The sequence below is a fragment of the Rhinatrema bivittatum genome, chromosome 1, assembly GCF_901001135.1.
Source record: "Rhinatrema bivittatum chromosome 1, aRhiBiv1.1, whole genome shotgun sequence".
NCBI lineage: Eukaryota > Metazoa > Chordata > Amphibia > Gymnophiona > Rhinatrematidae > Rhinatrema > Rhinatrema bivittatum.
In genome coordinates, this window is record NC_042615.1 from 284,627,822 (window position 1) to 284,651,319 (window position 23,498).

Sequence of the window (23,498 nt, forward strand, 5' to 3'; positions counted from 1 at the left end):
GGAACCTAGGGGTGGTAATGGGGGGAAATAGTGGAGAATGCAGGACTGCGGGGAAATTCTATGTTCTGGAGAAATACATAGGTAATATTTGTCTCTTATTTTACCTGCTCTGGTGCCCTTTTTGGATTTCTCTCTGTTTTGGGAAAATTTAATTTCTATTGCAATTTCCAATGCGTATTTCTGCTTGAGCTCTGGGAAGAGCTCCTCTGGTTGTTATACCAATTTTGGACTCTTAATTCTTTATTATAATAAAAATGTCTGACTTAGTTAGTTACCTGGAATGTTGCTGGCTTAGGCAATCCCATTAAGAGAGAGAAAGTCCTTTTCTGTCGATAAGCAGGGCATTTAGCCATGCAGCATGGGTGACATCATCTGTGATGTCACGAGGCGGAGCTTACTGTCTCAGCTCTAAGCTTTTGTAGTGCGCATGTGCCGGCGCTCTTCGAGCCATCTCCTCAGTTCTTGTTTTTCCGCGAAACCTCACAGATGGGTAAAGCACTCTGTTTCCTGACAAAAAAAAAGAATGACAACTTGGTAAAACATCATGCCGAAGAGCCCGGGATTCAAATATTGCTCAGGTGGCAAGATAATGTTGGTGACCGGACATAATTATTTGTCTCGTCCCGACCATGACCATGCCACATGCAAAGATTGTGGGAGGATGTCCCAATGGGCTGAAAAAAATGGAGAGGTTGAGGCACTTATGCCCCCTCTCCTACTGACAAGCGATTGCCGCGGTCCGAGGCTCCACGACGCGCCCATTTGGCTTCAGAGGGCCGTGCTCCGAAAACTGTGTCTGCGTCTGTGCCTCATGCGTCAAGCACCGCTCCGAACCAGATGCCTTTGACACATTCAATATCAGACCCTGCGTCAATCATTACCATCTTGCCGTACCCGATCGGCATCCGTGAATGCGTCTGTGCCTATGACGCACTCTGCAGCCAAAGACCACTTGACGCATAAGAGCTGGAAATCTTCCCAACTATACACAGCACCACATATTCCGAGGGAAGAACCAAATGAGACACCTCGTAAGTCTTCTGCCAAGACTAAACATCTTGTACTGCCTTCTGGAGCAACCTCTACAAAGAGATACATTGCTACACACTCCACATCTCCACAAAGGACTCTGCATTCCCCCTCATCTGTTTTCTCTGAAATAGCCATAGAGGAACCAGCAGGTAATTGGGACTCATCACCAGACATCCAGTGCCTGCCTTGCCACTCCCGGAAGAGATCAGCCTCTCCACATACAGTCTTAAATCAGGATTTCATCATTACTACAGGCAAATGTCCATGCAAGGGCAATGTGACTAACGTCCCACCTCAAGAACCATCTGCCCAAGAGACAGTGTCAGATTTCTACTCTTCTACAAAATTTCTTCCAGGGGTTGCCTTCACATCATCCTCCTCCACTTTCGGAACCACATAAGGTTTCATCACCACATGTTTCTCTTTCTTCTCCTCTCAAAGAACCATCCCTATGAGATTCAGCTTCACCTCTACCTTCTCCTCATGGAACATCTCCAGAACTCTCTCCCCTTTAATCTCCAGGCAGTTCTATGGGAATTCCATCGGACCCTTCAAAGGATCAACTCCAACCATCTTCACTGCCAGAAGATCTTACTTATTCTAAGTTTTTGGAGAAATTGGGCTCAGCCGTAAATATAGAAACCCGAAAGCTCCCGGATCCCAGATCGGAAGTTTTGGTAATCTTGCAAATTTTAGAAGTGCCAGCCGAAAACTGCCCTTCCTTCTCACCAGGTTTTGGAATCTTATGGACAAGACCTGGGATACTCAGAATCTTATACCTCCTGCTTCCAGAAAGCTAGACCTTAAATATAGGATGCAGAAGACTACTTACTATTCTATTCGAATCTTAGACACAAATTTTACTTTTATGGCAATAAAGCCAATAGGATGTTGTCAAATATTCTTCAACAAGTAACCCGGTATATTGCAGGGATTAAAAACCATAGAGATCATATACTTTCTTCCCCTAAAGAAATCTGCTCTGTGTTCAGAGATTTTTATGCCACATTATATGCAGCTGCTCAGGAAAACTCTACTGGTAGGGAGGAATTCATGAAGCAAGTTCACCTTCCCCACATTACTGAGCTGAAAGCCCATAGGTTAAATGTCCCATTTACCATTATGGAAATATTGCAAGTTATGAAAGATAAAATGGTTTAAAGCTCCAGATCCCGATATATTAGATTCTACGTACTATAAATCTCTGAAAGATTTATTTGTGGAGGACATGCAGACTTGCTTTGAGAATATGGCTAATAGGGTTTCTATGCCTGATTCTATCCAAAATGCAGTAATTGTGGGTTTTACCTAAACCTGACAGAGACCCAACTTTGGCTAGTTCATATAAACCGATATCACGCCTGAACATTGATTTTAAAATGTATGCTTCAGTGTTGGCTAATATATTTTAGTCTATCTTGCGGCCTTTGGTTAATAAGGGACAAGCTGGGTTTGTTCATGGCAGAAAATCAACAATTAATATACGTGAAATATTACTGGCTTTGGAACAATGCCATAAGGGATTCATTCCAGCCCCTCTTTTAATGGGATTTGATGCTGATAAAGCGTTCAGTAGGGTCTCCTGGTCCTTTTTGAAACACACATTCCATTCCATGGGCTTATCCGGGTATATATTTGAATGTATAAGTTCTTTATATTCTAATGCCACTGCACAAATCTTGGTTAATGGGTCCTTTATCTGAATTTTTTTTTTTTTTTTTACTTGAGGGGAATGAGATGGGGGTGTGTCCCTTATCCCCTTTACTACTTGTTTTAATGTTGGAACCTTAGGATGATTAAGTAATTGCTATACCAAACATTACAGGGAAGGGGCTCTGCTTGTTTAAAAGTACTATTTGCAGATGATATATTGATGGTCCTCTAACTCACGAACTTCTCTGCCTGTGATGTTACAAGCTTTTGAATTCTATGGGTCCTTTTCTGGGCTAAAGTTCAATTTGGACAAATCAGAGGCTTTGAGTATTTTAGGTACCCTACATGACAATTGGCCAAATTTTCCTCTTAAGTGGAAGACCATTCCCTCAAATATTTGGGTATACAATTATTGACATCCTTCTCAATGGTATCTCATAAATATTAAGCCTATTTTAGACAATTTCCAGAGTAAATTGTCAGGGTGGTCAAATCTTCCTTTCTCTCTGTTACGCATGCCGTCCACAGCAGACCCGCAGCACAGCCCCCTCACCTCTCTTCAGTAACTCTAGCGCCTGGTCCCTAGTCTCTGGTGGTAGGTTGCCGGCTCCATCCCGGGCCACCCCTGGTGCTTCCGGCTCCACTACAGACCCTGGTGTCTCCAGTCTAGCTACCACTTCTACTGCTCCACGCAGGGCCTTTCTGCGTGGCCCGCGGAGAGACGCTGCTATTCAGCACCACACCCTTCCCTAGGTGCACACATCACTGAGCCTTAAGTAGGGCCCGCAGCAGGAACCAAGCCGCAGCCCTGGATGATGACATCAGCGGAGCACTGGTATTTAAACCCAGGCTCCGCTCCCTTGCTTTGCCTTTGCAACAGGTCTCCTCACTGGTAGAGTACTTGTTGCCTCCTGAGAGATGAGTCTCGTTCCTGTTTTCCTGTTCATCGTTGACCCTTGTTCCTGATTTCTTTGTTCCTGCGTTCCTGTTCTTCATACCTTCCTCGGATTGCCTACATGGACTTTGACTCAGCTTTGCCTGACCACACCGTTGCTGCTCTCCATGCCCGGACCTCTGCTTCGCCTGACTACTTTTGACTAGCTCCGTGATCAGACTTCAGCCTTGCTTGCCACTACTCCCAGATTGCCATCAGCCCTGACTCAAGCTTGCTCTACGGTGCCTCTTCAGACTACATCCTGGACTTGGCCTATTCAGGCTTCGGCCTGCTCTTGCACAGGCATCCCCTGTCTGACTTTATTCCTTTGGCGTCCGGGTCTCCGGGACACTACCTCGTCCAGTACTAGACTGTATCATCTCTTCACTGCTGTCTCTGGGCTGACCTCGATCACTCCATCGACACCCAAAGGCTCAACCCATGGGGAACGAGGGCTGGTATTGGTGAAGTGCCAGCTGGCCTCCATCCATCAGCCTACTTCACCTGCCTATGGTGGGGTCCCGTAGGTCCCTACTACGGGTTGCGTCAACCCCACCTCGGCCCAAGGGTCCACCTCCGGTGCAACACTCTCTTCATGGTCATGTAGTTCTAATCAAAATGGTACTACTACCTAAATAACTTTCTTACAGATGCTTCCTGTGGTGCTTCTTTCAGTTCGTGTTGAGCTTTTAAATAGAATTTGTTCGAGTTTTTGTGTGGCGAGAGAAAAAAAACCTAGAATGTCTTTAGTCAAATTGATTTCTTCCAAGGAAGAGGGTGGGTTGAATTTTTTAAATTTTATAATATGGCATGTTTGAGGTCTCTAGGAAACTGGTTATTACATACTAATTTATATTCTGATATAGAATGAGATACAGATGTTGTCCCCTCTTAATCTACGTATGTCATTGCCTCAGATATCAGAAGGGGTAGACTTTGGCTCCTCGACTTCACTCTGTCATGTCAAAGCAAAAAGCATGGAAATTTGTAAGAGGGAAGTTGTCTATCTCCTTATGTATCAGGCTTCCTTCCAATAATGGGCAATATTAATTTTACCCTTGGGAATCTGCATAGCAGATAGTCTGGTAGCCCTGCACATATAGTTCACAATATCTCTCATTTTCTTAATACAGAAGAGACAAATAGTAATTTGTAGACTGTAAACAGAAGATGGCTTTAAACAATGTGGATCATTTTATCTACAGATCCAGCATTGATTTCTTTGAAGAGGTCATCTTCTCCCTTGACTTCTAAAAAGTTTTTAATATTTTGATTCAGTTATATAAAAGGAAATATCTATCTCTTTCTATATTGTATAGATACATTCACAGTATACACAACTGGTAGAATTAGCTGGGAGTGACTTGAGCTGTGATATCCTTCCTAAAGACATACGAAAAAGCTTAATATCTAAATTTTCTGAAAATGTTGTTCATCATGAAACTCCAGTTACAATTATTCTCTGTATAATATGAAACTCCAATTCAAGTGTATAAGGCAGGCTGAGCAGAATCTGCAGCTTGCAGGAAGTGCTCTCAGGCTCATGCCATTCTTTTGCATTGCTTGTGGGAATGTCTGAGATTGCCCACTTTTGGCATTTAATAACTGAGTTTTTGAAGGTCATGATGACTTCTCCTGTACCTATGATTAGTTCCTTTTATCCCTTGGGTCTTGATGTCAATTGTATATTTTGAAATATCCGCACAAAAATTTTTCTGTTTAAAGCTGCACTAGTAACATAACATATCTTATTACACTGGCTGGATAATGAAGCGCCGCTTTTGTCATTATGGTATGTTTAAAATGTATGAGATGCTCCAGTTGGAATTTCGTACTGCTTCTTTAGTAACTGACTAACAGTGTCAGCTGTTTCGAGAAATATGGTCACCCTACCTCATGCAGTTGCCCAGAGACTGTTACCTCTTTGTCTTCGGAATGAAAATACAAAATACAGACTTGGGGGAAGGGTCCAGCTGGTGTGAACCCCCTTGACTGAGAAATAAAGAAAAATTTGTGATCAGGGGCACGTGTCATGGAATTCAGATGCAAATGCCATCTCAAGAGTTCAGACATTATAGACTAATTGTTCGCAGTTCATCTGGGTAAGGGGGGGGGGAGGGGGGGTGACTTGCAGCAGGGTTGGAGTTGTCTCACAGGGGGAAAATTGATATTCTGATCTTTGAGCTTATAAATGTTAATCTGTCTTGTGTTTTACATCATTTTAATAAAGATGTTCTCAAAAAAAAAAAAAAAAAGTCCACTTTGGTCTCGTCTCATCAGACTACAAAACTCTCACATGCGTGCAGTGTCCCCTTAGTGTTTCTTTGCAAATGCTACATGGCACAGAAGATGACTTTTTTTTTCTTCAGCAGTGACTTTCTTCTTGCTGCCCTCCCATATAGGCCATGCATGTGGAGTAATGTTGATTATTCAACAATTTCAAGATTTTTCTCCAGCCCAGCCAAAGAGTATTCTTTTAACATAAGTAATCTTAGGCCTCACAATGACTACCTACAGCAGTTTGCTTAACCCATGGCTACTGACTTTGGAAGGACTGCCTCATTGCGGCATTGTCTTGGTGGTGTCAAATTGTTTGTACTTTTCAATGATGGGTCCACATTGAAACTTTCTTTATAGTCTTTCTGCCTTTCCACCCCCTTTTCTTTTTTGAAATATATCTTTAATCAAGAGACAACAGATACAAATCCTTCCAATAGAGAAGGAAACAAAAGAGAAAAATATAATATAAATATCTGTCAACAAATAAAAATTGAAATACAAAAATCCTGACTCTTGATGTTTATACAAAAAATCCCAAAGTGGCCACCCCCCATCCCAACACTAGATCACCATTAAGCCATTTATTTAAAAAAAAAAAAAAAAAAAAAAAGTCAGTACTCGCTCACACCACCATTCATACTATCCACACATTCTTCCACATTCAACTATGCAGTGCTTGAAATACCACAATTGAAGATTGTGTTTTGACTGGTAAAGTTCTGCAAAATTTAGACTATAGCTGAAGGATCCTTTCACCCTTGCGTCTTCCTTTCCTTAGAAACAAGAAATAATGTATTTTTACAATGATCATAAGCTGTTCCCGTAAAGAAAAAGTAGGCGGAACGTCACTCACCCAGTTCTTCAAAATCGCTACCTTGCTTGGTAAGAAAGCAAAGTAAAAGAAATGCCGTTCTGCAATAGTATAGGAATCCTCTACAACAGTGGTTCTCAACCTTTTTTCTGTCGGGACACACCTCACAGATGGTTCTCACATGTGTGACACACTGAACATGTGACCATCACCAGGCTAAATGTAAACAAACACTCTGCATTCCACAGGAACCCCCTTGACCCCCAACAATGGGTGCAGAGCAGAACTAGGACATTCCCCATTCAATTTACCATACAAAAAGATATTTCTGGTGACATCTCAATAATAGCAGCATAAACACTCTCTCCTACCAGGTGCAATAGCCCTCCTTATGAAAAAACAGTAATTTACCAGCAATGCATGTTCTATTGAGAACACAACAAATAAAATTGATACAAATGCCTACATGCTAGTAAAATAATTCACCTCGGTCACACGCACAGAATCAACCTTCACAAAGTACAGAAAGATTACAAATATTGAAACAGAAACGAATGGAAACCCAAAAAAGCCACTCTGCATTCTGTGCAAAACAAAAATATAGCACCTATCAGACTTCCAGGATCTGAAATAATGTACACAAATTAATGTGCACAAAGTTACACCTGCATTATGGAACTCAAATAGTAACAACCTACCTATAAAAAGGCAGCACTGCAAAAATTACACCAGGCCCTAAAAACCAATACACCTCCTATTAGGAAAACAGAACAAGCCAAGCTGCTATAGATCCCTACCAAGAAACTACAATCTCGCAGAACACCCTTAGCTGGGTCACACGCAGAACACAGACAGACCCTCACCAAATACAGAATAAAGTGACATCTCTATCTCCTCATTTTTTAGCCAGTTTGTAATCCACAAAAGGAAATCGCCTCCTATCCCATGACCTTTTAGTTTTCTTAGAAGCCTCTCATGAGGGACTTTGTCAAACGCCTTCTGAAAATCCAAATACACTACATCTACCAGTTCACCTTTATCCACATGATTATTAACCAGTTTTTGAGTTTTTGCCTCTATGGCCAACTTCAATTCAAATTCTGTCTTCGCCTGTCTTATCAATGTTTTACACTTAGGATAAAACAAGCATTGTCAAGTTATTTTCTTCAGATGGATCCTTCTTCAATTTTTGAAGGATGTTTGTTTGGCTAAAATAGCCTTTTTCACCTCACCTTTTAACCATGAATGTAATTGTTTTGCCTTCCTTTCATCTTTCTTAATGCGTGGAATACATCTGGACTGCACCTCTAGGATTGTATTTTTAAACAGTGTCCATGCCTGTTGAACACTTAACTGAAAAGTGCAGCTGCAAATGTTTTTTTTCCTATTTTCCTCGTTTTATCAAAGTTTCCCTTTCCACATCAACCAGTCAATCATCCTTCCTATGGCCTCATTCTCACCCAGGGGAACGGGCTCTTCACAGCCTGGAATGCAAGCGGGTGCTTGCTTTCTACTTGGACCATACAGCAAGTTATAGACAGTCTACCCTACCCAACTCTGAGTCTTATGACACTAATAGGCTGGGAGCAGCAGTGGGTAAGCAAACCTTGTCCAACTGGCTAGCAGATTGCATTGCCTTCTGCTACAAGCAGGCAGGCCTCCAGCTGGCTGGCAGGGTGAAGGTTCACTCTGTGCGGGCTATGGCGGCGTCAGTGGCCCATCTGCGTGCTGTCCTTACCGCCGAAATCTACAAGGCCGCAACCTGGGGTTCTCTCCACACATTCGCAGCTCACTACTGCCTTGACAGGGATAGTAGCCAGGACAGCGCTTTTGGCTAGTCTGTGCTCCGCAGTCTATTCCAGTTCTGAACCCAACTGTTCTCATTGTCCTCTCTGTGGGGCCAGACTATCCTTGTTTCCCAAAGCGCCGCAGTTGTGTTGTGCCCATTGGCAACTTGTTCGTCTATTGTGGGTCCCTCTGAGCACAGGGGGCAGTCTGGAGCTCTGTAATTACCCATACGTGAGGACTACCATCCTGCTTGTCCTAGGAGAAAGCGCAGTTGCTTACCTGTAACAGGTGTTCTCCTAGGACAGCAGGATGTTAGTCCTCAGGAATCCTGCCCACCTCCACACGATGTTGGGTTCACCTTCAGTTTGTGTAATTTTTCTCGCTCGAATTTCTGCTATGTAACGAGATTGAAGGGGGGGTCCTTGTGTGGACGCGCAGATAGCGGCAGGCTGGGCATGCTCAGTTTTCTGTGCCGTGCTCCATCTGATGATGTCACCCACATGCGAGGACTAACATCCTGCTGTCCTTGGAGAGCATCTGTTACAGGGAAGCGATTGTGCTTTCTTCTTATTAGGACTGAAGGGTGCCAGAGTTGGTGTGTGTGATGGGAACAACTGCCATTTTAGCTGCAGACACTTAAGAACATATGGCTCTTGCAGAGCACCTCGCCATTTTTTGGAGTTCCCATGCCCAACTCCAGTCAGGGATGGGATCTCTAAAGCTCCTCTTCCTTCAGTCCCTATAGCCCCAGAGTTCTTCATTAGGCCTTTTGTGTTATTTAGAGGACTGCTGGAGATGTGCATTCTCAGGGTCATCTGGCAGGGGACCTATTCCTGTCTCTGGCTCTCTTGTTACTTCCTTACGAGCCTGGGGTTTTGTGATTTGAGAGATACCTCTCCCCTTTAGAGTCCATTTTGGAGAACCTAGCAGCTTGGACTCCTTGAAGGGAGAAATGCCCTTAGTGAGAGATGATTCATTTATCTGGCTTTTCCATAGAGATGAGATTGTGTCCCTTATTGATCAGGTAGTTGCTGCCCTAAAAACCTCAGAAGAGGCTCCTGAATGGGATCCTTTTAAGGATCTATGTAAATCTAAGACTTCTTTCCCTTCACTCAGAGGTGGATGAAATGGTGATGGAATGGGAATCTCCAGATTCTGGGCTCAAGGGAATTATAGTTTTCGATAAGCTTTTGCAGGAACCATTGCAGCCCTTGTTGATGCCCAAGGTGGATACACTGCTTTGTGGTTACCAGGAGAGAAAGTGGCATTTCTCTTAAGGATTCTCAGGATAGGAGGATTGTGATTCCTCTTAGACATTTACTTCTGCATTGTCAGTACAGTTAGCAATTTATGGTGCTATGGTAGCTAGATGTCTTCTGCTCTGGATCCAACAACTTCCCAAGGGTATGACATTGGCTGCAGCCTTCATTGCAGATGCCTTCTATGATCTTATCAGGATTTTCACGCTCAGTTGCTTTTTCTGTTTTTGCTAAGAGACTCTTATGGCCAAGGGATTGGGCAGTGGATTCTTGGTCGAAGACCTATCTGAGTAAACATCCTTTCAAGGAAAAACTACTCTTTGGCAAGGACATAACTCAAATGGTGAAGGAGTTTGGACATCCCAAGCCTGTCAAGCCCCAGGAAAATAAGGGACGTGCCTCTTATCAGCTAAGCAGAGGGTGGGCTCAGTATCGTGATATTAGGAGGTATAGACCAGATAAGCAATCTGCTGCTCAGTCCTTTTTTTGATTTAGGGGCAGGAACCAGTCCTTTCGTGACTCAAAGTTGAGACAGAACTCCAGAGCCTCCTCAGTGGTCAGTAGAGCTTCCCAATGAAGTCAGATAGTTTGACTCTGGTGTTGCCTGTAGGCGACCATCTGCAGCGCTTCTACCAGGAGTGAACCCACATAACTTCGGATGAGTGGGTCTTGGGGACCTGAGCAGCTAACTCTAGAGCATAGCCATCCTGAATAACCTCCAACACCTTTGTTTTCTCCTTGCACCTCAGCTGATTAAAAAAAAAACAAAAAACTGGCAATGTAGACCTCTCTCAAGAGGTTACAGCTGTTAAAGGCATTAGTTCCCGTTCCTCTAGAACAGTGGTTCCCAACCCTGTCATGGGGACACCCCCCCCCCCCCCCAGCCAGTCGAGTTTTCAGGATATCCACAATGAATATGTATGAGAGAAAATGTGCATGTTATGGAGGCAGTGCATGCAGATTCTTTCATGCATATTTATTGTGGATATCCTGAAAACCTGACTGGCTGGGGGGTCCCCAAGACAGGGTTGGGAACCACTGCTCTAGAAGCTCAAGGTTTAGGACACTATTCCTAGGCAGCTCTTATAGACCTATTCTTTATCTGAAGGAGACAAACAACCTTCATGTCTCCCATTTCAGGATGGAGACTCTCTGGTTGGTTCTTGTTGCAGTACAGGATCTGTCAGAGCCATAGTTGTACATACCAATAAGGGAGGACCATCGGATTTCTGCGTTTTTGTATTCTGAACCAACTCTTATTCAATTCAGAACTCTTTGCTTAGGGTTAACAGCTCTAAGAACTTTTACCAATGATAGTGGTAGCTATTTGTCTGAGAAAAGAAGGGATTATGGTTCACCCTTATCTGGACTGCTCATAAGGTCCAGATCTTTTCAAGAAGGTTTCAGAGCCTCTGACAAAGTTGTCCAGCTGTTAGAAAGCTTGAGCAGGGAAATTGCTTTTGCAAAGAGCAACATTCTCCCCTCTCAATTTCTCAGGTATCTGGGGCTTGATTTGATTGATAGGTCAAGTGCAGAGATTCTCCATTCTAACTATTCCCAGAGTTTGGGATTACCTACAACTGGTCAAGTCAATGACCGCTACATTGGCTCTTGTTCCTTAGGCCAAAACTCATGTTTCTCTTGCAGGCCACACTATTCTTCTGTTTGGTCACACCATTCTAAAGATCTTTTGAGCGCTGCCTTCCTCTCACTGCTGTAATGACTTACTGTCTGGCTTGGTGGATCTTGCCTCAGAATTTAAAGTGTAACTCTGGAACCTGTCTTATGGATATTTCTCACCGCAGAGCTTATCAGGTTGGGGAACTCACTGTCCATATCAGACAGCTCAAGGACTCTGGTCTCAGAGAAAATCTTCCTGGTCCATCAGGCTGGAAACAAGCACAATAAGTCTAGCTGTGTTTGTAGTTTTCCCTTAATGAAGGAAAGGGCAGAAAAAGTACTCTGACAATGTGACAGCTGTTGAATAAGGGGGCACTTGGAGTCTGAGAATGGCAGAAGAACAACCTCCCTCTTTTTCATTGAGTAGAAGAGAACCTCACTCAACATCAGCTGCATGCATTCTGGGACAGGAGAATGTTCATGTGGATTTCTTGAGCAGGAGCCTTATGGATCCAGGAGAATGGAAACTAATGTTGCATTTCAAATGATTGTGGACCATTGATCTTCCTCAAGTGGTGACCTGCAGGAAAGTCAAGGTCCGCAGATTCTTCAGTCGACACAGGGAAATCTGATCCAAAGGCATAAACATTCTAGTCCAACCTTGGCCAAGAGGAGTTTTGCTGTATATGTTCCCTCCATGGCCCTTAACAGGAAGAAATTTAAGGTTGAAGAAGGAACCACTCAGGTCTCTCCTAGGAGGTCCTAGAATGCAGATACCCAAATCGACAATCTGGCCTCTACAGATTCTTCAAAATACTGCCGCGAGAATATTAACCGGTCATAAAAAAAAACGGAGCATATCACCACTGTCTTAAAAGCACTCCATTGGTTACCTATAGAAAAACGTATTGAGTACAAATTACTTTGAATCTTGCACAAAGCTATAAATGGCAATCAGATCGAATGGTTAAATGCCGTAGTTAGGCTACACACACTACAGCGTAACCTCAGATCAGCCAATAAAGGCCTTCTATCAATACCCTCTATTGCATCAGCACGACTCACTACTGTAAGGGAGAGAGCAGTTTCATTAGCAGGACCAGGGTTATGGAATACATTACCAAAAAATCTAAAGTTGCAGAGCGATTTAAAAATTATTTAGAAACATCTCAAACATGGCTGTTCGAGCAAGCATATAATGACAGCATTGGCTAAACCTCATTTTCACAAACACTACACCATTTTGTTGCTTTTATTAGGATTATTTATTTTATTTATATCTTAATCACTATTTTTTTTTTTTTTTTAGTTTTTACGAATTTCTAAGGCTTGCATTTAAAATTTATTTTTTTAGTACATGTTTTATCTTTTTATGTTCTTATATATTTATGCTCAATGTTATTATACTAGTTTAGAGCTTGATGTATAATTAGTTTTTGTATTAGCGAGTTTTTATTGTTTTACAGTTCATGATTTTCTTCTGTTTGTTTTTCTTTCATTGCAAACCGTTGTGAAGGCAAGTTCCAAACAGTGGTATAGAAAACTTTACAAATACAATGTCTTTATTTCAAACTGCAGGTAGTCTACCACTGAAGTTTTGAGGGTTTAGCTGTCATGTATGACCCTTCTCCCTTTTTTTTACTTACAGCTTGAGTGTTGAAAGGTCGCGTTTGTGCGGAAAGGCTATTCCTTCTCCATAATTTCTACTGTGAAAGCCTGTAAGAGGTCTCCTTCTGTGGCATATATCAGTATAGTGGACTTTTAGGTGAATTGCAAGGAGTGTTCAGTTTCCTTGTGGCAGGTTGATGTTTGTCATGTTAACCTTTCTTCATTGGGGTCTGGATAAAGGTTTGGTGTTGAATTCTCTGAAGGTCCAGGTTGCAGCCATTTCCTGTTATAGAGTTAAGATGTGAAGTTTCTCTGGCTTTCCATTCTGATGATTGCTTTCTTTGGAGGTGGAGCTAAGACCAGTGGTTCCTCAGTGGGACCTTAATTTGCTTCAGGGCCTTGACTATCTACCTGCTTTGGCTTCTAAAGCAAGTATCTGTTAAGGATTTGTCTTTAAACACAGTGTGTTTGAGATGCAATCTTCTTGGCATAACCAGAGTTGCAAGCCTTATCCTGTAGGGATCTTTTCTTCGTGTTTTATGCCAGTTCTGACTATTTGGTTGGTGCCTTCTTTCTTAACCAGTGTGTTCATCTCAATCAGTCCATTTGCCTCTTGCCTTTTCCAAGGACGAGTGTCAGGGTACAAGCAGGTGTTAGAGGATTTTGAATGTCCATTGTGTTCTCCTACGATATTTGGAAGTTACTAATTCTTTTCAGCACTTGGATAGGCTATTCGTGTTTGGAGATCCTCGTAAGGGCAGTACAGCTCCCAAAGCTATCTTAGCCAGATGAATTAAGGACCCTTATCTTCTCAGTGTACATACTTTAAAGGGTCATCTGGTGCCATCTGTTCTTGGAGCTCAATCCTCTTCTTGGGCTGAAGCTGTAGCTGTTGTGCCAGAGGATGTTTTGTAAAGTGGCTACTTGGCTCTCTTTGAACTTTTTTTTTTTTTTTTGGTCAAGCATTACTGTTTGGATGTTCAGGCTAGCGAGAATGCAGCTTTCAGATCAGTTGTCCTTAATGTAGCCCTTACTTCCTTCTTTCAGATTAGTTGAACTTTGGTACTTCCCACAAGTCTGGACTTGTGTAGCTGGATAGGGAGGAAGGAGAAATTTCTTACCTACTAATTACCATACCTTTAGTCCTGCTACACCAGTTCAGGACCTATTTGGGAAGTTGGGCCCTGGCATGATGGAGAATGTGCTTCTTCTAGATCATATTGATAAGAACTACCTATTCATACGAATTTTACAAGATGTGTGTAAGTTTTATTTACATTTACCTCCTGTTATGAAGTGGTTCTGTCAGAGGCTCTAGTTCTAAAATGTTACAATTTTTATGTTAATGTTTGGAATGCATTTAGTACTTTTGATAGAGTACTGAAGATTGTTCTGAACTGCACCACATGTTAGCTGAGCTCTACCTCCATCTGCTGGTAGGGAGGAACAACCTATTAGTTTGGACTAATATAGCAGAGCTAAAGGAATGGAAATTGAGGTGTAAAAGTCTCCTTTTCAGAAAAATAGGCTCCTGGCCTAACTAAAACTTTCATATAAGCTTAAATGTAGCTGTGCAGGGCCTGGGTAGTGCAGCTTACAAAATAAGATATCTCAACATTCAAGTGCAGAAAATCCCTTAGCTCTTAGAACAAGGGAATTGGCCTCCTTACAGCCAGGCTTGCAATGAGGGGAAAATGCACTGGGCCTTTACAGAACCAGGGACAGAGTTTAAAACAATGGGGAAAATGGCCTCGAAACCAAGGTTCCTGCAGAGCTTCCTGCTTGTCACAAGGAGAGCCCAGGCAGCATTTAAATACAGGTATATTAACCAAGAAAATGTGGCTTAAATCTCTCCTTTTATAAGCAAAGTTTGCCTTACCTGACTGGGAAAAATGAGCAGCAGCTCTGCAAGAAACGTCCCCTCTCTGGTTCTCTGCCTTTGAGAGGCCTTTAAGGGCATTGTGTGGCTGTATGACCCGCAGTCCATCCCTTTTTGTTGATCCTCTGGTTCAAGAAAGGGTTTTTGGCTTAGTTGGTTAGAAAGATCTATAGACTCCTTCAAAGCACCTTGTAACTCCATCATTTGGAGATCAGTGTGAGGTTGGTTACGGACATGTGACAACATAACAGTATGGGCTGTAAAATGGCCATCCAGTTCTAAGAGGGCATACAAAGATGAGAGATGTTCCCCGGTGAGTGTGGAAGCAGCTGTATTGTTTCAATGTGGGCTGGTTTAACAGTTTATTTTAGATATTTTTATATTCTGCCACCTCCAGAATATTGTTTGGGATGGATTATAATATTCCTGTATATAATGTACTAACATACAGAAATAAAACAGACAAGACACTCCTAATATATAAAAAATCCAAATTATTAAAACGAAGCAAAAATTAGCACAACATTGACAAAATCTGCTGAATGCTTGTAGAAGTGGATCACAGGTGGCAAAAAAAAATAAAAGTAAGAAACATTCTCTTCCTGTTATGACTTTCAAAAAAAACCCAACAAACTGCAAGCCACACAGGCATTGTGGTCAAATTTGACTGGTTTTTTTTTTTTTATTTACGATCATTCAGAACCAGATCCAAATAGTGTACTTCTTTACCTCTTCATAATTGTAGTACATCCCAAATATCATACAATTTATAACAGTCTGGCCTGGTGGCTTAGCTGGTAAGTGCTATGCACTGCCATGAGGGAAGTCTCTTGGGTTGGGTCGGCTGGGGATGCTGCATTAGAGGCAAAGTTCTCACAGCCCCCCCCCAGAGTGGGGTAGGACTCATGGTCATCAAGGGTGAGACCTGATGCCCAGTTTCAGAGCCCATTTTTGCAGGATTCCAGGAGCCACCGGCCAATAACAATTGCTGCAGTGCCCAGACTAGATATGTTGGGGGTGGGGAATATAAAACAGAGGAAGAATTATTCAGGTAATTGTGAATGAAGACTCATGGCAGCAGATCCTGGTTTTGATTGAGTTAGAAGTACAAAGGAGCAAGAGGGAACTGTGTTTTTTGGGGGGGGGGTTTGACTTGGCTGTTGCACAATTAAGCAGAATGAGCTTTTTCTTTAATCTGCCTCCCATGTCCAGCAAGGCCCAAACGTATCTGACATTACATGTCAAACTCACAGTTCAATGCTTTCTTCCACAAAATGGGATTCCTATAGTAGTATGTATGTTTGTTTTTTTTGAGCTTCAGCTTCCAGACTATTGAGGAATAGCCTTGGAGACATTACATCAACATTGAATTATTTTATTTATTTTCTATGCCGATGTTCATGGCAAAGTCATATCACATCTGTTTACATCGAACAGGGGGTTAATAACGTTAACTTAAAATTAATCCTTTTCTTTTAGGTAATACCAATGCTGTGCAAAGTTTGCAAATGCTTCTCAAATAGATTTTCTCCTCATGCTTAGTTTTCCATCAGGTCACTGTTCTTCAGGTGATTCATGCCACAGTTAGTATAAGATGTTGCATTTTCCACATTGGAGATGTCTTAGAAGATGCTCTTTCTCCAGCTCTCCAAGAAAGTTTTGTCTTCCTCAAATTGATCAGTTGCTGCCTGGATTAAACCACATGGAGTCTATCCTACAGGGAAATTCCTGGAGCATACCAACACTTCAGTGAGCCAGAGGGCTGCATCTTTAATGAGAAAAGTTGCTAATGAGTTGGTAGAATGTAGTGAATGATGTCCTCTTGTAAAACCTGTGCTTGTTCTCAACCCTATTCCTCAAAAAAATCTTTGCAGTTATTTAAATATTTTTTTAAAATCACAATCCAGTGCATTCCCGCTTACTCACTAGCAACTATAGGGGAAAAAGAAAAAACCCAGAAACATTCCTTCTCTGCATGACTGGATTTGATGTCAGCTGGGTGCACACTGTTACAAAATGGTGATGAGTTGTGCAGCAGAATTCATAGATTCATGGGAATCTGATAGGAGTTGTGACGTGAACGCTTCTGCTGTGGGCCCCTAGAACTGGACTAATGTCAGTCAATGACTCATGGCTCTGACTAGAGAGAGAAAAAGGGCGGTGGCATGTTTCTCGCTGTTTCTTCAAGCTTTATCGCATCATTGATAGTAGCACTGTTATGTGTTTTTTGCCCACAGGAGATACTTTAAGAAGCATGGATTGCCATCTACGGAGGAAGAACAGTAGTGTGGTCCATCAGCACAAGCCCAGATGCCTGACCTAAACTGATGATGCATTGAAAAGGATGACCATGGATTTCTGTGTGTTTGGATTTTAGGGTTTGGGGGGGATGATATGGGGAAAGAGAGCCTTCTGTGAATCTTCAACCTGGTCTCTGGGAAAAAAATATTGAAATGCATCTTATGATGTTGTGATGCAAGGACAGAAACGAGAGAGGGAGGAAGACTTTGTCTGTGACCCGGGGCTGCTCTTCGGACTTGGACGTCTGCATGGCAATTATGCATGAAATTTGGTTTCATGATTCAGAGATCTGCAATTTATTTTAGTAAAGAGGGGAAGAGAGATTTAGATATATACACAATACAATCCATGAGGAACCAGTGTTTTGTTTTTTTGTTTGGGGTTTGTTTTTTTTTTCCACCCTTGCCTCCTTGACCTCGGGGGGCAAATAATATAAGTGTTCTGAATTTTGTATTTTGGACGAGTATAGATGCACATGCTTTACTGGGGTATTTAATACAGCGTTATTTTCCTTCAGAATCAAGTCCTCTGCTTTTGCTGATTGATTTCTGCTGTAATAGGTCTGATAAAAGGGAAAGGGAGGAGTGATTTCATGGATGGCTATATATAAGGGGTCCAGAATGCCTAAATCTGAATTCACCACGGACTGTGTGCTTGAGAGAGTCACTTCCTCGTGGTGTCTCAGGTCACAAATAAGACCAGACTAATACTGATGTCCCTCTTCTTGGCTCCCTGTCAAAAATGTCATGCGTGGTCTTTGAAATAAGCTGCTGTGACATCTGCAGCAAACGTGGCTGCATGTATGTTTTTGAAATCAGACTATCGTACCACGCATTTGAATCCAGGTGCTATATCTATCTAAAATCCATTATTGTGAATCTTTTGCCTATCAAAAAGTCTGATGCTGAACAATACCAAAATTGCAGGTGTGCATTAGATTAGCCACTGCTGAATTGGGTTATGGGAAAAGTATGGGTGCAATAAACTTGCCAGTTCTGTAATTTTCAGAATTTTCCATGGTTTTCTCTATTGCATTTTACTTTTTTTTTTTTTTTTTCCCTATAGAATTTGGTTATTTGCTTATTTTCCTAGCAGGCTTCTTATTCTGGAGATTTATGCTCGATGTGTTGGAAGGAGCTCCACGCCATTTGTATTTGATTCTGAACAATCAGGGAGACTGTCCTTCTTCATATCTGAGAGGAATGAAAGAATCTGAGAAATTACTCTAAAGAAAACCCCACTTTTTTGTGTTTTTCCCCTGATGTTATGAAAATTCACAGTATATTAGTGTCTTTCTTGATTAGCTGTTTCGTTGTGTGTTAGATTAAAAATCACCAAATTACTAAAATCAGAAATGGTATAGTATGAACATCCTCCATTGGGACTGTAGTGGTCTAAGCAAAGATCTAATAGTCCTAATCGATTTTTGAGTTTTTTTTTTTGTACAGTGCTCAGAGCATACAAAGGAAAATTAGTTCTTACCTGAATTTTCATTCCTCTAGTACCACGGATCAGTCCAGACTCCTGGGTTTTGCCCCCCCCCCCCCCCCCTCTAGCAGATGGAGACAGATGTTTTTAAAAACAAACTCCGCCTTACCTAGGATAGTGCCATCTACAGTCTGGCAGTATTACTTAATGTCAAAGCAGTATACTTCAGAACTACAATAACTATGTACACGAACTTCATAACTAGACCCCAAATAACTTGGGTCACCAAACCCCACAAGGAACGGAACCGGTGGACACCCGGGAGCAAGGAGAAGCCCAAACCGGATAGCGTTTTCTGCAAAAAATGACAATAGAAGAAATAAGGAACGAGTAGACTCTCCCGAACAGTCATGTATCGCACGGGCAGGACTCTGTACTGATCCGTGGCACTACAGGAATGAAAATTATCAGGTAAGAACTAATTTTCCGTTCCCTGTACGTACCCGGATCAGTCCAGACTCCTGAGATGTACCAGAGCTACCTACTTGGGGTGGGATCTGGAGAGGCCCGCTTGCAGCACACTTGCTCCAAATTCCGCGGACCCCTGCGCGAGCACGTCCAATTGGTAATGCCGCGCAAAGGTATGAATAGACTTCCACGTAGCTGTCCAACAAATCTCCTGTGGCGACACCAAGTGACATTCCGCCCAGGAAGCCACCTGAGAGTGAGTAGAGTGAGCCCTAAGGGCCAGAGGAAGAGGTTTACCACTCAGTAAATAGGCCGAGTTAATGGCCTCCTTCAACCAGCGAGCGATGGTAGTCTTAAAGGCCATCTTACCGCGCTTGGGACCACTCCACAGAACAAAGATGATCCGTCAGCCGAAACTCATTGGTGACCTCCAAATATCGTAATAAGGCTCTGCGAATGTCCAGCCTACATAAATCGCCAGACAACGGATCCGACTGATCTATGCCCGAGAAAGCCAGAAGCTCCACAGCTTGGATAACACGAAAAGCCGAAACCACTTTCGGTAGAAAGGAAGGCACCGTTCGTAACGAAACCTCCGAATCCGCAAAAACAGCTCCCGACATTAAAGAGCTTGGAGCTCCGAGACTCTACGAGCCGATGTAATGGCCACCAGAAAGATAACTTTCAAAGTAAGGTCCTTCAAGGTTATCCTCTTCAGAGGCTGAAACTAGAGCTTTGAGCACCAAGTTCAAATTCCAAGACTGACAAGGATGTCGCACAGGAGGTCGCAAATGCCTGGCGCCCCGTAGAAAACGAACCACATCCGGATGGGCCGCCAGAGCCACACCATGAATGGTACCACGTAAACAACCAAGTGCCACTACTTGAATCCTCAGGGAGCTACACGACAAACCCTTAGCGAGCCCCGCCTGAAGAAAACAGAGGACATCGGACACTGACGCCCTGGTGGGAATGAAGTCCCGCTCAAGACACCACGACTCAAAATCCTCCAGACTCTTAACATATGCCAGGTTGGTAGACATCTTTCGAGAATTCAGAAGAGTTGCGATTACAGCCGGAGAATAACCTTTGCGACTCAAGCGACTCCTTTCAAAAGCCATGCCGCGAGACAAAAGCGCTCCACTTCCTCCAAACAGACAGGGCCCTGATGCAACAGATCGGGAAGGTGGGGAAACCGCTGAGGTCCCTCACAAGCCGCATTGAGGAGATCCGCAAACCAAGGACGTCTTGGCCACTCTGGAGCTACCAAAATCACCTCCGTAGGATGGAGCTCTATACGCCGAAGCACCTTTCCGATCAGCGGCCACGGTGGAAAGACGTAGAGCAGGATCCCTATGGGCCAGGGAAGCACGAGTGCATTCACCCCTTCGGCCCCCGCTTCTCTGCGCCATCTGTAGAACCGCGGGGCCTTGGCATTCTGAAATGTCACCATGAGATCCATGCTGGGCTGGCCCCATGTCCTGCAGATGATCTGAAAAGCCACGTCTGATAGCTCCCACTCCCTGGGATCGAGGCGGTGTCTGAGAGTCTGCCTGTACTTTGTCCATGCCAGCTATGTGGGATGCTGACCAAATGCTGCTCTGCCCAGGTGATTAGCTGGTGAGCCTCTATGGCCACTAGTCAACTCTTGGTTCCACCCTGGCAATTGATATATGCGACCATGGTCGCATTGTCCGACAGGACTCTGACTGCCCTCCCCTGGACGAGAGGACAAAATGCCTGAAGTGCTAACCGTACTGCCCAAGTCTCCAGCCGGTTGATCGACCATTGGACTCCTCGGGCGACCAGCATCCCTGGACCGACTTTCCTCCGCAAACGGCTCCCCAACCAGAGAGGCTGGCATCCGTTGTAAGTACGATCCAGTCTGGAACTTCCAGGGGAACTCGCCGAGAGAGATCGTCCTCGACTAGCCACCAGTCAAGAGTGGCCTGCACCGCATCCGGGAGTGGGAGAGGAAGGTGAAAGAGCTCCAAGACTGGGTTCCAATGGGAGAGCAATGCAGACTGTAAGGGCTGTAAATGAGCAAACACCCAAGGCACCAGGTCCAAGGTGGAAGCCATCAAGCCGAGCACCTGCAAGTAATCTTGAACTGTGGGAGGACTTTTGAGTGAAACTCCACGGACTTGGGCTTGCAGCTTGACAATGTGGTCTGCAGAGAGGAATACCCTGCCTTGCTGCGTGTCGAATAACGCCCCCAAATATTCCAGGGACTGCGAGGGCACGAGTCTGCTCTTGGAGAGGTTGATCACCCAGCCCAAAGACTGCAGTAGCTGGAGAATCCTGTGAACCGCTCTCTGTGCGAGATTGGCCAACTTCGCATGAATCAACCAGTCGTCCAGATAGGGATGCACCAACAGTCCTTCTCACCGAAGCTGTGTTGCTACCACAACCATCACTTTGGTGTTGCAAGACCAAAGCTAAGAGCTTGGAACTGAAAGTGCTGACCCAGGATTGCAAAACAAAGGAACCCCTGGTGATCTGGTCTTATGCCGATGTGCAGATACGCCTCTGTGAGGTCTAGGGATGCCAGGAACTCCCCTGTCCTGACTGAGGAAATGACAGAGCGAAACGTTCCCATGCGAAACCGTGGAACCTGAAGGCACCTGTTGACAGACTTGAGATCCAGAATGGGCCTGAACGTTCCTTCCTTTTTTGGAACTATGAAGTAAATGGAGTATCGACCCTTCCGCCTGGCCTCTACTGGTACGGGAACTATTGCTTTGAGCTGTAGCAGACGCTGCAAGGTATCCTGAACCGCCCAACGTTTGGTTGCATATAGAAACATAGAAATGACGGCAGAAGACTAATCGGCCCATCCAGTCTGCCCAGCAAGCTTCACACTTCTTTCCTGTCATACTTATGTTTCTCTTGGCTCTTAGCAACCCTTGGTTCTATTTCCCTTTCCCCCCCACCATTAATGCAGAAAGCAGTGATGGAGCTGCATCCAAGTGAAATATCAAGCTTGATTAGTTAGGGGTAGTAACCGCTGCAACAAGCAAGCTACACCCATACTTATTTGTTTACCCAGGCTGTTGTTCAGCCCTTATTGGTTGTTTTTCTTCTCCCCTGCCGTTGAAGCAGAGAGCTATGCTGGATATGCATTGAAAGTGAAGTATGCATTGAAAGCCACATTAACTATCAACAAATATTGAATAAGCCTAATAATTGGTAATACCTATAGCCTATGAACTCTCTGTTAATTTTACACACTTACCCACCCCTGTTTTTTTTGTTTATTTTTTAATTTGGAGATGGCAGCCCTCCATCCTTCCGCTCCGTGAATGTGGAACACCAACCACTGGCATCCCTCTCCGTGAATGCCTCTGGCATTCGCGAAGAGACCGCAAGGAGAGACCAGAAACTGGTCCCGATGTCGCCGTGCAAATTCGAAAGCATAGCCTTATTTTATCACGGTGAGTACCCATTGATCCGTTGTGATCTTGGCCCATTCCGAATATAGGGACAGCCTGCCCCCCACTGCCAGAACAGAGGAATCTACCGGTGCCCCTTCATTGAGAGGATTTGGACCCCGGAGCGGATTGAGTCTCTCCTCCTTGTCCAAATCTGCGGCCACGAAAGGGTGGGGACCAGGCCTGCTGCTTTGATTGTGCTGGCCGAAATGAAGAGGTGGATGATATTGACTTTCCGCGAAATCTGGCTCTAGTGGAGAAGGACCCCCGAGACAGAGGCCTGTCCTCCGGCAACTTATGGACCTTGTTTTTGCCCAAAGACTGAATCATATCCTCCAAGACCTTGCCAAAGAGCAATTTTCCTTTAAATGGCATAGTCTAGCTGTGCTTTGGAGGACACATCCGCTGACCAATGTCGTAACCACAAATAGTCGTCGAGCCGCTACTGCCGACGCCATGGATCTCGCCGACGTCCTTAACAAGTCATGAAAGGCATCCGCGTAGTATGCCACGGAGGATTCTAACCGACTCACCTGAGCGGCCGCCTCCTGCGAAAACCTGGCATTGGCCTGCAACTGCTGTATCCAACAGAGGCTTGCTCTCATGGCGAAATTGTTGCACATAGCTGCCCTGGCTCCCAGAGTGGAGACTTCAAAAATTCTTTTAAGCTGTACCTCCAATTTACGGTTCTGCAGGTCCTTAAGTGCGGTGATCCCCGTAACAGGAATCGTGGTCTTCTTGGTAACCACAGAAACCACTGCGTCAACCTTGGGTACCCTCAGCATCCTCTGGCAGAGGATAGAGCTTATCCATGGCCTTTCCCACTTTCAACCCCAGATCCGGAGTATTCCACTCCCGGAAGAGTAAATCTGTAGCTGAAAATTTTATTTTATTTATTTATTTGCATTTTTTATATACCGACAACCGTTTGCACATCGTATCGGTTTACAAATAACTTGGAACTTATAGGCTAGGCCTTTACATGGAACAGTAAACTATCATAACA

At 43.8% G+C, this 23,498-nt stretch overlaps 1 protein-coding gene across 4 annotated transcripts in view; it reads left to right on the forward strand.

The window, feature by feature from the left end:
- Window positions 1-18,172, forward strand: part of AUP1 (AUP1 lipid droplet regulating VLDL assembly factor) — a 111,675-nt gene extending 93,503 nt beyond the window's left edge. For all 4 annotated transcript variants that reach the window (XM_029595864.1, XM_029595856.1, XM_029595873.1 and 1 more), the window contains one exon: window positions 17,102-18,172. In XM_029595864.1, the coding sequence (XP_029451724.1) occupies window positions 17,102-17,150 (49 nt within the window). In that variant the 3' untranslated portion in view covers window positions 17,151-18,172. The remainder of the gene's footprint in view (window positions 1-17,101) is intronic.
- Window positions 18,173-23,498: the final 5,326 nt, after the last annotated feature.